Below are 16513 nucleotides of genomic sequence, written 5' to 3'. Positions count from 1 at the left end.
GGTACTCATGTGATAGCAAATATAGTGTTATTATGTGTATATGCTCATGGAATTCACCATCATCCTGAAGCAGCTGTATTGATAGAATGGTGGACTGGCCTTTTGAAGACGCAATACCAACTGGGTATCTTGCAAGGCTGGGACAGTGTTCTCCAGAAGCCTGTCAATGCTGTAAATCAGTGTCCATTCTATGATGTTGTCTTTCCTATATTCAGGATTCTCAGGTCCAGAAATCAAGGGGTAGAAATGGGAGTGGCACCACTCACTATTACTCTTAGTGACCCACTAGAAAATTTTCTTATTCCTGTCCCTGCAAACATAAGCTCTGCTGGCCTACAGGTCTTAGTTCTTAAATCATACAACAGTGATTCTCAATCACTAGGAGATACAACAATGATTCATTCCATTAAACTGGAAGTTAAGACTGTTACCTAATCACATTGGGCTCCCTGTGCCTCTGAATCAATAGGTAAATAAGGGAATTACTGAAATGACTGGGGTGATTGATCCTGATTATCAAAGGGAAATAGGACTACTACTAAACAGTAGAGGTATAGAATAGATTATCTGGAAAACAGGAGATCCCCTAGGGTGTCTCCTAGTCCTAGCATGCTATGTAATTAAAGCCAATAATGGAAAATTGCACAGTCCTATCCAGGCAGGATTACTATGGCCAGACCCTTCAGCAATGAAAGTTTGATCACCCCACCAGAAAGAGAACTATGACCAAATGAGATGCTTGCTTAGGGTAAAGGGAATATAGAATGGGTGGGGAAAGAAGGTAGTTATAAATATGAGCTATGACCACGTGACCAGTTAGAGAAATGAGGATCGTAATGGTTATGAATATTTCTTCCTTGTTTTGAGTATGTGAGTATATATACAAAAAGCAACAAAGATGTTTTCTTCCTTATCTTATCCCTTTATCATATGATATAAGTTATATTAACTTCATGCCACAGAATTTAAGTGATAGGATATCAAGTTTAAGACTGAATATTACCTAAGGACTTGCACTCTATCCTGGGGACAGTTACTGCATTTCTGATTGTATACAGGACAGTTGAGTATTAGCTGAAAATATGACTGTTATTGTTTTTATTTAGAGATTAAGTATGGTTTAAAGAGATGTGTATGGGTGTCAAGTTGACAAAGGGTGGACTGTAATGGTTAAGTCCATATGTCAACTCGGTCAGGTCATGGTGTTCACTTGTTTGGTCAAGAAAACTGGCCTCATTGATACTATGAGGATATTTCATGGATTTAACTTATGAATAAGTTGATTGCATCTATGGCTATCAACTGAGGAGATTGCTTTCAACAACAAGAGCTGTTTTATCCCATCAAGTGAAGGCCTTAAAAGGAGAAGTGATGATTTCAGCACTCAGAAGGAAGAATTTCCATTTCTATTTCTGCTAGCCAGCTTCTCCTGGGCAGTTCATCGAAAATCTTCATCAGAGTTCCCAGCTTGCAGCCTGCTCTATGGAATTTGGACATGTCCATCTCCACAGTTGTGTGATCCAATTCATATTTTAAAATCTCATGATTTTTATCCTGTCGGTTCTGTTTCCCTAGAGAACCCTGGCTAATACAGTTGGAGACGTTGATTTAAACAAGGTTATATTGGTGGCAGGTTCTGGAGCAGAAGGTAGGAGGGGTTGCTGGCCTATGCAGGAAATGACCAGTGGGCCTAGGGGTATGGAACACAAAACTGAGGGATGGCTTAGGGCAGGGTTCCCAAACATGCCATAAGAATCACCTTGGGAATTTGTTTAAAATACAGATTCACAGACCCATCCTCTGGAGATTCTCATCCTATGAGGTAGAGCTTCAAAATCTGTATGTTTAACACTAAATCCATGTGATCTTTTTTTTTTTTTTTTTTTTTTTAAAGGAAAGACAGAGAGAAGGAAGGAAGGAAGGAAGAAAGGGAAACATCTCCAAACATTTTCTTGCTTTATTGTATTTTGTTTTTCCGTTTTTGTTACATGGGCTGGGGCCGGGAATCAAACCGAGGTCCTTCGGCATAGCAGGCAAGCACTTTGCCCGCTGAGCCACCGCGGCCCGCCCCCATGTGATCTTTTGATCAGGTAAGCTGTAGACATTTGATTAACTTGATTAAGGCGTAGCAGGAAATAAGGAATTTAACTCCTAATTGGTGCTCAGTTGTTCAGGGAATTAAAAATTAAAAAAGAAAGAGGCTGTGAAATTTGTACTATTCTGTATTTTGTAGGGTGCCACTGAATGTTTATGACAAGGGTATGGAATTATTAGATGGTTATAGAAAAAAACGGAGTATTATTTATAGGAAGATTTGGACTTAAAAATTTTAAATGCCCTTTTTCTTCTAATAAAATGCTATTAATATGAGGAAAGCCTAACTTATTAAGGAGATGCCTAAAGGACTTTTCATTTTGGAATGGAGGTTTAAGCGAATTTTAGCATTCTGAGTGTGCTGGTTTGAAATGATGCATGGACCCTAGAAAAGCCATGTTTTAATCCTAATCCCATTTTGTAAAGGCAGCTGTTTCTTCTAATCCCTATTCAGTATTGAATGTTTGAAACTGTAATTAGATCATCTCCCTGGAGATATGATTTAATCAAGAGTGGTTGTTAAACTGGATTAGCTGGAGGCGTGTCTCCACCCATTTGAGTGGGTCTTGAGAAGTTTCTGGAGTAAACATTTTGGAGAATGAAGGCAATTCAGAGAAAGCAGAGCAGAATTACATAGCCATGAGAAGCAGCCTCCACCAGCTAGTGACCTTTGGAGATGAAGAAGGAAAATGCCTCCCAGGGAGCTTCATGAAACAGGAAGCCAGGAGAAGAAGCTAGCAGATGATGCCGTGTTTGCCATGAGCCCTTCCAGATAAGACAGGAACCCTGACTGTGTTCACCATGTGCCTTTCCAGATGAGAGCGAAACCCTGAACTTCATCGGCCTTCTTGAATCAAGATATCTTTCCCTGGATGCCTCAGATTGGATATTTCTATAGCCTTGCTTTAACTGGGACATTTTCTCAGCCTTAGAACTGTAAACTAGCAACCTATTAGATTCCCCTTTTTAAAAGCCATTCTGTTTCTGGTATATTGCATTCCAGCAGCTAGCAAACTAGAACACTGAGACTGTGGTGAGAATAAGTATCTATGTTTTAACACAACACATAAATTATCATAGCAATTCCAATTTTTAAAATCTATTGTTTTTCCAATTTTAAAAATACTACATATAGTATGGGCCATGGTGGCTCAGCAGGCAGAGTTCTCTCCTGCCATGCTGGAGATCCAGGTTCGATTCCCAGTGCCTGCCCATGCGAAAAAAAAAGGTATTATACCTTTTAATGTTTTTTATTGTTAAATATAACATATATACAAAGAAAAGAAAGAAAGAAGAATGATTTTCAAAGTACACTCCAACAACTAGTTATAGAATAGATTTCAGAGTTTGTTACCATTCCACCCTTTCAGATTTTTCCTTCTAGATGCTCCAAAACATTGGAGGCTGGAAGAAATTCTTTTTTCTTCTTGTGAAAAAGAATATATAGACAAAAGGGCAGTAAATTTCAAGGCACATCACAACAATTAGTTGTAGAACAGATTTCAGAGTTTAGTGTGGTATGGTAAAATTCCACAAATTTAGGTTTTTACTTCTAGCTGCTCAAAGGTACTGGGGATGAAAGGAATATCAATATACTGATTCAGCACTCATACTCATTTTTTAAACCCACACTTTTCTGTATAACTCCACCATCACCTTTGATCTTTCTCCTACTCTTTAGGGGTATTTGGGCTATACCCATTCTAACTTATATTGAAAGGGCCTGTCGAGAATATGGGATAGGAGGGTGGAACCAGTTGATATTCTGGAGAGGTTGGCCTCTCTGCATTTCAGGTCTTACCTGATCCAGGGACCCATCAGGAGGTTGTAGATTTCTGAAAAGTTATCCGAGGGCAAAGAACCTTTGTAAAATCTTATATATTGCCCTAGGTGTCCTTTAGGGTTGGCAGAATTGGTTTTGGTTGGTGTTCTAGTTTGCTAGCTGCCGGAATGCAATATACCAGAAATGGGATGGCTTTTAAAAAGGGGAATTTAATAAGTTGCTCGTTTACAGTTCTAAGGCTGAGAAAATGTCCCAATTAAAACAAGTCTATAGAAATGTCCAATCTAAGGCATCCAGGGAAACATACCTTGGTTCAAGAAGGCCAATGAAGTTCAGGGCTTCTCTCTCATCCGGAAGGGCACATGGCAAACATGGCAGTGTCTGCTGGCTTTCTCGTGGCTCTACAAAAAAAGGAACGCTCTCCAAAATGTTTCCTCATTTAAAAGATTCCAGTAAGCAACTCCACCTTCAATGGGTGGAGATACACCTCCATGGAAATCATCTAATCAAAAGTTACCACCCACAACTGGGTGGGTCATATCTTCATGGAAACAATCAAAATGCTCCCACCCAGCAAAATTGAATGAAGGTTAAAGGACATGGCTTTTCTGGGGCCCACCACATATTCAAACTGGCACAGTTGGGGTTTGGCAAGTTATGATAGGTAGCAATGTCTAACTAAAGCATGTGTTAAGAGTGACCTCCAGAGTAGCTTCTTGACTCTGTTTGAAATCTCTCAACCACTGATACCTTATTTTGTTACACTTCTTTTCCCCCTTTTGGTCAGGATGGCATTGTTGATCCCACAGTGCCTGGGTCAGGCTTATCCCTGGGAGTTATCTCCCATGCTGCCAGGGAGACTTTCACCCTGGATGTCATGTCCCACGTCAGGGGGAAGGCAATGATTTCACTTACAGAGTTGGGCTTCGAGAGAGAGAGAGGCCACGTCTGAACAACAAAAGAGGTCTTCTGGAATTAACTCTTAGGCATACTTATAGGTAGGCTAAGCTTCTATGCTACATCCATAAGCTTCACAGGAGCAAGCCTCAAGATCAAGGGCTTGGCCTATTCATTTGGGTGTCCATAATGTTTGACACAGTATATCAGGGGTTTCCCCAGTGGTAAAGTTTAATAGTTCCATGTATTTTTTTTCCATCTGTCAAGAGACTTTGCCAATACTTTTTGATTATCTGCCCTCAAATTTATTTATTTGAAAGCATGTTCATTTTTTTTTAAATTTATTTGAGGCATATTTTCATTGGATACAGAATATTGTTTGAGAGCTTTTTTCTTTAAGCACTATAAAAATGTCACTCATTACTTTTTGATGGAAAGCCAGGCTTCAGGAATAGTGTCCCCCCTCTATGCAAACCGTCTGTTATTCTCTGGCCTCTTTTGAGAATTTTTCATTATACTTGGCTACTAGCACTTTGTGATGTACACATGATGTGTGGTTCTTTTTTTTTTTTTAACTTTTTTTTATTATATAATGTATATACAATGTAAAGAAAGAAAAAAGTAATACTTTTCAAAGCACTCTTCAACAAGTAGTTATAGGACAGATCCCTGAGTTTGTCATGGGCTACCATATGATCCTCTCAGATTTTACCTTCTAGCTGCTATAGAACACTGGACCCTAGAAGGAATTTTTTTATCATCACAGTCGACTTTTTTTGTGTGTGTGAGAAATAACATATGTACAAAAAAGCAGTAAATTTCAAAGCACATTGCAACAACTATAGAAAAGATTTCAGAGTTCAGTATGAGTTACAATTCTACAATTTTAGGTTTTTACTTCTAGCTGCTCTAAGATACTGGAAACTAAAAGAAATATCAGTATAATGATTCAGCAATCATATTCGTTTGTTAAACCCTACCTTCTCTGTATAATTCAACTATCACCTTTGATCTTTCTCCCACTCTTTAGGAGTATTTGGGCTATGTGCACTCTAACTTTTTCATGTTGTAAGGGGATGTTGATAATATGGGATAGGAGGATGGAACTAGTTAATATTCTGGAAAGGTTGGGCCCTCTGCATTTCAGGACTTATCTGGTCCTGGGACCCATGTGGAGGTTGGAAGTTTCTGGGAAGTTAGCCTTATGCATGGAACCTTTGTAGGATCTTATACTGCCATAGGTTTTCTTTAGGATTGGCTGGAATGATTTTGGTTGGGGTTTGGCAAGTTATGATAGGCAGCAATGTCTAATTGAAGCTTGCATAAGATTGACCTGCAGAGTAGCCTCTCAACTCCAAATAGTATTTGAACTCTCTCAGCACTGATCCCTTATTTGTTACACTTCTTTTCCCCCTTTTGGTCAAGTTGGCATTGTTGATTCCATGGTGCCTGGGTCAGGCTCATTCCTGGGAGTCATCTCCTACACTGCCAGGGAGACTTTCACCCCTGGATGTCATGTCCCACGTAGGGGGGAGGGCAATGATTTCATTTGCAGAGTTGGGCTTAAAGAGAGTGAGACACATTTGAGCAACAAAAGAAGTAACTCTTAGGCATAGCTATAGGTAGGCTAAGCTTCTCTGCTACATACATAAGCTTCACAAGAGTAAGCCTTAAGATCAAGGCCTTGGCCTATTGATTTGGGTAAAATTATTACATTTTTATTGGATCTCAGTGCTGATGGAAATAATTTTTTCCCTTCTTTCCTGGCTCCACTCTCCTCAAACTTCTGATCCCATCATTTCCTCTCTCACTTTCAGCTGATAATGTTGCCTTCTACTTCCCAGAGATACTATATAGCATCATACGGGGCTTCCTCAGCTTCTTGCCTGAGACTGGCAGATGAGCACACACAGCTACACCTTCCTTTGGTCTTCCCTCTAGTTCCAAGGGAAAAGTTGTTGAAGTCATATTCCTCCATCTGTGCTTTGGTGCCACTTTTTCCTGCTGCCTCAGCAACCTTCCTTTGCCCACTATCCCTTTACTAATTAGTCCTGTATTCTCCAACTTGAGTAATATATGGATCACTTTTATGGAAAAAACTCTTGCAGATCTTGATTGTTGACTTAAATTTTAAAAATTATAATGCTAAATGAAGTAGATATAACTTCGTGCTTTATAGTTCTTATATATGATAAAAATAATTTTATAAATTAATTCAAATAAACTACAAAATAAGTCAGTAGTTTCTATACAATTATAAAAAAGCACATTTATAATACTAATAAAATGATAAAACCTAGAAAATTTAAACCTACCTAGTTTAATGTGACAAATGAAATTAAGTTGCACCTTGAAAGTGTGAATATTGTTTTGTTTGTAGCTGCCAGATTCTTTTGAGTTCTTCTTCATGCATTTACCACTGTGGGTCATGTGATGACTCATCTCCCACTACTCATTTCTGCTGAAACCACCCCATAATAATAATAAAATAAATTAAGACACCCTCTAAAATGTTTGCTGTGACCACACAGTTTAGTTTTCCCTAGATATTCCCTTAAAGCCTTGTGTTCTAGTTTGCTAGCTGCTGGAATGCAATATACTCGGAACAGAATAGCTTTTTAAAAGGGAAATTTAATGAGATGCTAGTTTACAGTTCTAAGGCCAAAAAAAATGTCCCAATTAAGATACGTCTATAGAAATGGCCAATCAAAGGCATCCAGGGAAAGATACCTTAGTTCAAGAAGGCCGATGAAGTTCAGGGTTTCTCTCTCAAGTGAGAAGGCACATGGCAAACACAGTCAGGGTTTCTCTCTCATCTGGAAGAGCACATGGTGAACACGGCATCATCTGCTAGCTTTCTCTCCTGGCTTCCTGTTTGATGAAGCTCCCCGGGAGACGTTTTCCTTCTTCTCCAAAGGTCGCTGGCTGGTAGGCTCTCTGCTTCTCCTGGCTATGTCATTCTCTACTCTCTCAGAATCTCCAGCTTTCTCCACCTAGGATTCCAGTAAACTAATCAAGACCCACCCAAATGGGTGAGGACATGCCTCCACCTAATCCAGTTTAACAACCACTCTTGATCACTCTAGATCACATTGAGATATAACTCCCTAAGTCACATCTCCAGGGAGATGATCTAATTACAGTTTCAAACATACAGTACTGAATAGGGATTAGAAGAAACAGTTGTCTTTACAAAATGGGATTAGAATTAAAACATGGCTTTTCTGGGGTACATACATCCTTTCAAACCAGCACACCTTGTACTTATGCTACCTATCACTCTAGTAGTCACCCATTTGCCTTTCAATCTCCACCATCTGCCCATCTAGTTTAAGTTATATCCCAGCACCTATGCATTGAGTTTGTAAAATAATATATCTTTTTTTTTGCTTTTTTATATCAACATTTCCCCTATGCATTACTCTTTGAGAACATTTCTATTAACACCATAATATTCAACAAAATACGCATATACATAAATGTATTTTAACTTTGCTCCTATTTGGTGGACATTTGAATTGCTCCCAGTTTTTCACATTTACAAATTTTATCAATTTTGTTTGCATCCGTAATTTTCTTGGAATAAGTCCCTAATAGTTTAATCACTGGGTCCTGAGGAGGAAGTTTAAAATAGTGATTAATAACTTAGGCTCACTTCTGGGTGGCTTTTGTTGCCTGCTAGTTATATAATCATTAGCAAGATGAAAAACCTACCTAAGCCTCAGTTTCCTTGTTTTAGTAAAGGGGTAACAGTATCTACTTCATAGTATGTGAATGACCAGTTTTTCATACTTAGAAAAACACTTGATGAGGTACTCGAAAATGACAGTCAAAATATACCAATCTATGCTCTCAGCTGCGAGGAGAGCACGTCATCACATTATAAAAATTCTGAGTAAAAAACGAACATGCAGCTGGTTTCACAAAATTGCCACCCATTTGAAACACTTCAGAATGCCTATTTGGGAGAACTGTAGAAATATCTGTAATCTGGAAAAACATGAAAATCAGAGAAACAAAGGAGTGTATTTCCGTTAACTCCTAGTGGGCAATGCTTAAAAGCGACGGTTCCCTACCCCGTAGCAGTTGCCGGGAGGAAAGGCAAAGGGTAGATTCCTTTGCCTCAAGGGAAACCCAGGCTGAGAGCTTTTAGGCTTTGGACCGCCGTTTGGCGTAGATACCCAGGACTAAGCGCAAACCGGAAGACAGCCAGCACAGGAAGAAAGAGAAAAGTGGGTGTGCACCTTATTAAATACAATATCCTGCCTCAAGGTGAAGTTTTAGCCTCTTTGATTCCTCCACGCCCTCGTGGTCTTTCAGCATCTCGGCTCCTTCCGGTTCTTCTTGGGTAGCTTCCCCGTCGCCCTGGCAACCCGAGCCGCTACCAATCGCAACTAAGGATTTGTGATCACGTGGTCTCCGCCCTTCCCGAACGGAGGCAAGATGGCAGCCCCGGCAAGTCGCCGCTGCGAAGTTTGAATTGCTCCACTCGTACCTAATCCGTGACTATGGCTTCTCCGGTTTTGTGCGGACCACGTCGAAGCCCGGATGAGCTCCCTCGAGACCCCACTTCACAAGAAAATGAGGACTGTGGTTCTGAAGATTGGGTCAGCGACTCGAGTTCATCGTCGACGAGTGGCGACGATTATGAGTAAGGTTCTCGAAGAGGGAGAATTAAACCCATCCTTTCAGTTTGCAGAGCGTACACGTGGCCGGGGTGGCTGCTGGAGGTTGTATAATAAGTGGGGTTTATGGGCGCCCCTTGCTGTTGTGTGATATTGTGAGCCGAAATGAAGGTGTTTGAGGTTGTATAATAAGTGGGGTTTACGTGCGATATTGCGATCAGAAATGAAGGTCTGTAGGTCTTTCATGAGTTTCGGCTGAGTATGGTTTCTTCTTCCTGGTGGTGGATTCCACACTAAATGAAGGTTTATCTCCTAGATTGTGCATAAAATTCTCTTCCTTTCGCAGTGCCTGCTTGTTTCTCAGGTGTCATTATCTTTGTGATTTTAACCTAATTAGTGTTTAGAATGGAGGCACACCCTACACATTTTATAAGGCAATTTTTTTTTTTAATTTTCAAGGATATTTTTCTGTTTTGAAAATAGACAAGTAAAAGAAAGAAAATCCACCCATAATCTCGCTATCGAGACCCTCAGTATTTTAGGGTATTTCTACCATATTTTTCCTATACATCCCCTTGGGTTTTTTGTTTGTTTGTTTGTTTGGTTTCTATTGTATATCTTAATGTAAATTTAAAAATACAGAATATCTAAGTTATTTTCCACTTTTTTTTTTTTTTTTTTTTATGCCAGGCGCTGGGAATCGAACCGGGTCTCCGGCATGGCAGACGAGAATTCTGCCACTGAGACGCCATTGCACCGCCCTATTTTCCACTTTTTTATACTAAACAATACCGTAAAAAAGTTCTTATTTACAGGACCCAATGCTCCTTCAGTTTTGAGGAAACTGAATCCATCCCTTGCCGCTATGGAGTAATAATTTTGGGGGGAAACACAATAGTGATAGCTTGTAATGAATGACCAACAGTGAAAAAGTTTAGTTGTCAAACCATCCACCCCTCCCATATTGGACCGTCATTAACTGTCAGTTGTAGAAAGACATTTTGTGCGTATTTGGGAGTAACAATTAATTGGCAATTATTTTCATCTGTAAGTGTAAAACATTTTTGTCCTTATCATTAAGTGTGAAGGAAAAACTGTCACTTATGGCTGCTTTAATATGTTCTAGAGGCTTAATAAGGACAGATTTTTTTCTTGAATCTTAAACAAATTTAACAATATCAAATGTTTTGTGTAATCTGCTGCTCCTGTAATTATTGAAAAATTAAATAGAAAATGCATGGATATCAAGTGTAGCTGCTGGTAGGAAGTATGGATTACATGGAGCCTTATTTGATCTTGGCTTATCCTCCAAAAAATGGAAGCCGTAGATAGTGTGAGGCTCAAACTCTTGTTTTCTTCCACATCTTAGACGTATACACTTTTAGCCCACAGAAAATCTGTACTTTGCCCATGGTCACACGGCTTGTATGTTGTCAGTGTAGGAACTCAGGAAGTCTCCTTTCCAATCGGGCACCCTGAGTCTGGTGAGATGAAGATGAAAGAGCTAATCATTGTCTGGGTAATCCAGGAGACAGAATGTAAGACACGATGAGAGGGGTGTTTAAATTTTTTCTTCTCCTATTTATGAATTATTTTCTTAGGATAAATTCACAAGAGGCAGGAAATCACTAGGACCAACAGTGCGAGCATGTTTTACAGCTCTTAATATTTATTGCTACATTCCTTTTGGTAAGTTTACATCATTTACAGGACCAGCTGGAGTTCTTTTATGTTTCCAGTATCTGAAGTCATTCTTGATTTACTGCTTCTCATGTACTGAAGACCTTATTATTGAGAGTTTGGTGTGGTGTCTACCATATAGCAGCTTAAAATTTTCCTATAAATTCTGGATATTTTCATCAGGAAGTCTTGATATAGCCATAATTCCTAAAATTTGTGTGCTGTATTACCAGTGAGTCGTCTTTCATAAACATTCATCTTGGATCGTTTTTCCCTTTTCACCTATGCATACTACTTCTGCTCCACTAAAGAATTAATTCTCACAGCCTTTCTGTAGCTTTCTTCTACAGCTCCAATTTCTGCCTTCTGGGTTCTTCACTAAACTCTAAGCTCCTAAAGAGCAGGCAACTGTCTGGATTTTTATTTTGTTTTGTTCTTGTTTGTTTGTTTTATTCATTTTCTTTAACCCCAGACCTAACATGTTCCCTGGCAGAGATACTTTATAAATGTTGGTAGAGCTAAATTGAACCTACACCTAGAAAAAGTAACCACATATCTCCATGGGGAGTAATCTTATCTGAAAAGATTTCCCATAGAAATCTGAGAAGAGATGTCTCCATTCGTTTATTTATAAACATTTTACTGAGACACACTGTGTGTCCAGCACCATCGGAGGTGCTGGGATGTAGAACAGAGGAGGCCCCTCCCCTCATGGAGTTTATGCTTATGAGTCACGAATGAACTGGGTAAATTAAAAGAATAGGGAAAGCAGAGTAGAGCTGAATCAGATTGGGAAATATGTTTTTATGCTGGGATAAGGAATTTGAGTTTACCACACAGTGATTGTAGAGCTGAGGCCTTTAGATGTGTAAGCAATGTGATTCCATTTGGGCTTTGAGAATCTATTGAATAGAAACTATTGAATAGAAAAATAATTGTTCTAGTGACCCATTTGTCAAGAAAGTATATAATACTGAAGCTAGTATTTATATATGACTAAAAATTATAGTTTTATTTGGTCACATTATTAGTGCTTTTCCTTTAGGACTACTCTGCCTTAGTTCTCACCTCCTTCAAGACTCTCCATTTTGTCCCCTTAATTTCTGATAAATTACTTTTGTCTCTTTTTTCTTGCTATCTGTTATTATGGGTACCCATTTTTGGTTGAATCATTTAATCACTTCTTAAAGACCGTGATCACTTCCCTATTCCCCACTACCTTGCCCCAGGAAGTTTATATGGCAGTAAAACTTACTGATAAATGTAGCAAATAAAGGATTGGCTGAGTTGGTGTACCCCATAGGTTGCGTGACAAGATCAGCCATTAACCTTGGAGGCAGGCAGACAGGCTTCCAACCCAGCTCTGTGCCTTAGAGAAAGTTATGAAATCTCTTTGAGTTCCATTTCTGTTTTAATATTATGGGAATGATAATTCTGGCCTTTCGGTTTATGATGATTTTTAAATGCAATACAGTAATGAAGTTTAGCACCTTGCATACCATTTAGTAGGTGTTTTGTTTGTTTATTTTATTTTTCTAGGATTTAAGTGCCAAGACTCTTTGGACCAGCCAGGGATACTTTCCCTTTGCATGTTAACATGTTTTTGTTTTCATCTGTGTTACGTTTTAGGTGACTGAATGCATTGGTATTTGGATTCTAAGATATTGTGATGGCTAAATCATGAAACATTTAATGTCAAATTAATAGGGAATAGTAACAAACAAGTCCAGGGTATATCATATCTTTTTTTATGGACTTTTGTTCATGTTCATCAGAAGTGGCTGATCAGTTCCCAGAAAATGAGCAATCTGAGGACCTTTTGATAGGGAAACTTGTTACTTCAACGTATATTGTAATTCAGAATACATTGATATGTATGTATACTTTAGTTTTAAAAAATAAAGCTTTCTACAACATTTACTCACTGATTACCACAAATATTCCAGTGTCTTATCCTCCTAATATTGAAAGCACAGTTTATGCCTTTTGTAAAGTGTTTTGAGGTCTGTATTTAGAGCTCTACTGGGATTCATGTTTTGTGTGTGTCCCTTCTTGCTATCAAGCACGTGGGGTTTGCCTTGCTGACCTGACCAGGCAGGCTCCTGACTCTTGCCCCGCCCCTAAGGTGGCACTGTGGAGGCCACCTTTCCACCTGGGGCCCGACCACTGTTCAAGCCAGTGCATGGGCACATGAAATGAACTGAAGCTTTGTTGTCAAAGCAGAGAGGTATGAATTGCCTGTTGTCTTTTGCTCCCTGCAGGAGGGCTTTTAAGGAGGTCGTGCTGTATACTGAGCCATATCAGGTATTCTGAACTGTCAGGGTTATAATTAATTAACTATCTGCATGTTCTTTTTGGAAGTTATCATTACTTCATTCATGCTTTGTAACTGAACACCATTTCCTACTGCATGTGACTATCAATAAAGAATTAATATCTTAATCATTATTAAAATAAGAATAAACCTAGGGTATATTCTAGTGAAGTCCTTGTTTGTTTGTTTATATTTTCTAACTTTTTATTTTTAATACTTTCAAGCTTACAGGGCAGTTACAAAAATAATACAAACCCTGTACAGAAAACACCGACATACCACAAAACTCCAGATAGCCACATCCACCAGTTTTAACATTTTGCCACATCTGCCATATCGTTCTGCCTCTCTGTCCGTTTGCCTGTCATTTATTAGTCCATTTCTTGAACACTTGAGTGTAGGTTGTATACATCATGCTCCTTGAACACTTACTGCTACGACTGTTTCCTAAGAACGAGGATATTCACTTATGTGACCACCTTAAGTGCAGTTATCAAGTTAAAGAAATTTAACATTGATATAAACCTTTCAGTCCATGTTCTGATTTTTTCATATGTCCCAATAATGTCCTTTTTGACTTTTCTTCTCCATTATTAGATCCAGTTCAGGATCATATATTGTGTTTAATTGTCTGTTTCTTTAGTTGCCCTTTCCTTTCCTTTTTTTTTTTTTTAAGAAAAGATCTCCCAAGCACACCAATCCGTGAGATAGATCACATTCACAATGTTTGCAGTACCTGCACCGCTGTCCTTTACTCGAGGATTCCCATCTCCCAAAGCAGAAATCCTACACTGGGTATACTTTAACTCCTCATTCCCCCTGCTCCCTGCCCTTGACAACCTGTATTCTGTCACTATGAGCTTGCTTAGTCTCTGTGGTAGTTAGATTCAGGTGTCAACTTGGCTAGGTGAAGGTACCTAGTTCTGCTGTGGACATGAGCCAACGGCATGTGAACCTCATCTGTTGCTGATTACATCTGTAGTTGACTCGGAGGCGTGCCTGCTGCATTGAATGATGTTTGATTTAACTGGCTGGTGCTTAAATGAGAGAGCTCAACGTAGCACAGCCCAAGCAGCTCATCATGACTCATCTCAGCACTTGCAGCTCAGCCCTCGCAGCTCAGCCCAGGCCTTTGGAGAGACAGAAAGGAATCACCCCAGGGAAAGTTGTTGGCACCCGGAGGCCTGGAGAGAAGGCCAGCAGAGATCACCCTGTGCCTTCCCACGTAAGAAAGAACCTCAGTTGAAAGTTAGCTGCCTTTCCTCTGAAGAACTATACGTTAACTAAATAAATCCCCTTTTATTGAAAGCCAGTCCGTCTCTGGTGTGTTGCATTCGGTCAGCTAGCAAACTAGAACAGTCTCTCATATTTTCTATGTAATTGCTACAAGACTTAAATTTAACATCCTAAATTTGTAACACTCTCATTTTCTGAGATTCCAACTAACTTCAGTGATGCAAATTATGTTCTTTTACCTCTCTGACCTCCCACCTTTATGTAGTTCTTGTCTCAAATGGCATATTTACATATTATAAACCCCAAATCACAGATTTATCCTTATACTCTAATGCTTTAATCTTTTAGATTCTGCAGGAAGTAAAAAAGTGGCATTAGGAAACAAAAATATGATAGTACTCGCATTTATATTTACTCATTTTGTTATCTTTACCAAGATCCTTATTATTTCGTGCATCTTCAGTCTATTTGTCTACTGTCCTAACCTTTCAGCCTTTTCAACCAGAACTCTATTTATTTAGCATGTTTTACGTGGCTGCTCTAGTAATGGCTAGTGCCCTCAACGTTTAGTTTGTCTGTGAATGTCTTACTCCCTCATTTTGAAAAGCAGTTTTCTTGGATATAGAATTGGTTGATAATTTTTTGCTTTCGGCACATTAAATATGTCTTGCCTCCATGGTTTCTAATGAGAAATTGGCACTTAATCTTCTTGAGGCTCCCTTGCATGTGATACATTGCTTCTCTCGTGACTTTCAGAATTCTCTCTTTATCTTTGGCATGCAGCAGTTTGATTATAACATGTTGTGGTGTGGGTCTATTTGGGATTATCCTGTTTGTAGTTTGTTGACCATCTTGGATTTCTATATTCATGTCTTTTATTATATTTGGGAAGTTTTCAGGCATTATTTCCTTGAATATTCTGTCTGCTCCTTTCTCTCTCTTCTCTTTCGGGGATTTCCACAGTGCATAAACTGGTACACTTGGTAGTGTCCCACAGGTGCTTCCTGCTCCATGCACATTTCTTTATTCTTCTTTCTGCTCCTCAGACTGGTTGATTTCAATGGTCTTATTTTCCCAGTCACAGATACTTTTCTTCTGCCAGCTCCAATCCACTATTGAACCCTTCTAGGGAATTTTTAAATTGTGTTACTATGGTCTTCAGCTCTGTTTGATTCCTTCTCATAATTTCCATCTTTGTTGATATGCTTTTATGTATCTATCGTTTTCCTCATTTCCTTTAGCTCTTTGTCCATGTTTTCTTTTAGCTCTTTAAACATATGTAAGGCTGTTTTTAAAATCTTTATCTGGTATGTCCTAGGTCTAGTTCTATTAATTGATGGTTTCTAATCCTTTACTTTTTTCCTTTGCCTGGGCTCTTGCCCCCGGAGGAGGAGAAGAAAAAAACAGCTTTTCTGGTCTTTGCTGATTGACCCCTGGGAATGCTCTCCTTCAGAGCTAATCCATACGGAGCTCCCCTGTCCCTTCCTGTGCATGTGCTTGTGTCTTGTTTTGGACATGTGCATGTGGCCCTAGGAATTCTCCCATATTTACTGATAACAAATGTATCCTCTTCCCTAGGAAACAAGTCCATTAGGCCACTCCAAACAGATTGGGTCAGACAAACATGCTCTCAGCATGTGCACGAGTTTCTGCTCCTTCTGGAACCAGGACCAGGGATCCAAACTGGGGGTGCCAGCCAGCTCCATGCCAAGACAGTGAGGGATGGAGGGGCCAACCAGGGTGCCACGAGACCCACTTTTAAGTAGCCTTTTTTTAAAAAAAATCATTGCTTGCCCTGTTACTGTAGTTCTTTAACTGTTTCCTGGAACTTTGAGAAAGATTTTTCTACCATTTCTTGCTGATTGTTCCAAGCTTCTGTGGGAG

General features: G+C 39.3%; 1 protein-coding gene across 4 annotated transcripts in view; it reads left to right on the top strand.

Moving 5' to 3' along the window:
• Positions 1–16513, top strand: part of INTU (inturned planar cell polarity protein) — a 127787-nt gene that overhangs the window by 24738 nt on the left and 86536 nt on the right. For 2 of the 4 annotated variants that reach the window (XM_077140079.1, XM_077140082.1), the window contains exon 1: positions 8755–9425. The exons of 1 other annotated variant lie outside the window; for it this stretch is intronic. In XM_077140079.1, the coding sequence (XP_076996194.1) occupies positions 9283–9425 (143 nt within the window). In that variant the 5' untranslated portion in view covers positions 8755–9282. Of the gene's footprint in view, positions 1–8752; positions 9426–16513 lie in introns of those variants that run through there. One more of the 4 variants, XM_077140081.1, reaches the window with a different exon arrangement.

The sequence above is a fragment of the Tamandua tetradactyla genome, chromosome 22 (assembly GCF_023851605.1).
Source record: "Tamandua tetradactyla isolate mTamTet1 chromosome 22, mTamTet1.pri, whole genome shotgun sequence".
Lineage (NCBI taxonomy): Eukaryota > Metazoa > Chordata > Mammalia > Pilosa > Myrmecophagidae > Tamandua > Tamandua tetradactyla.
The sequence above is the reverse complement of the archived record's forward strand: the minus strand, read 5'-3'. Positions and strand labels throughout refer to the sequence as shown.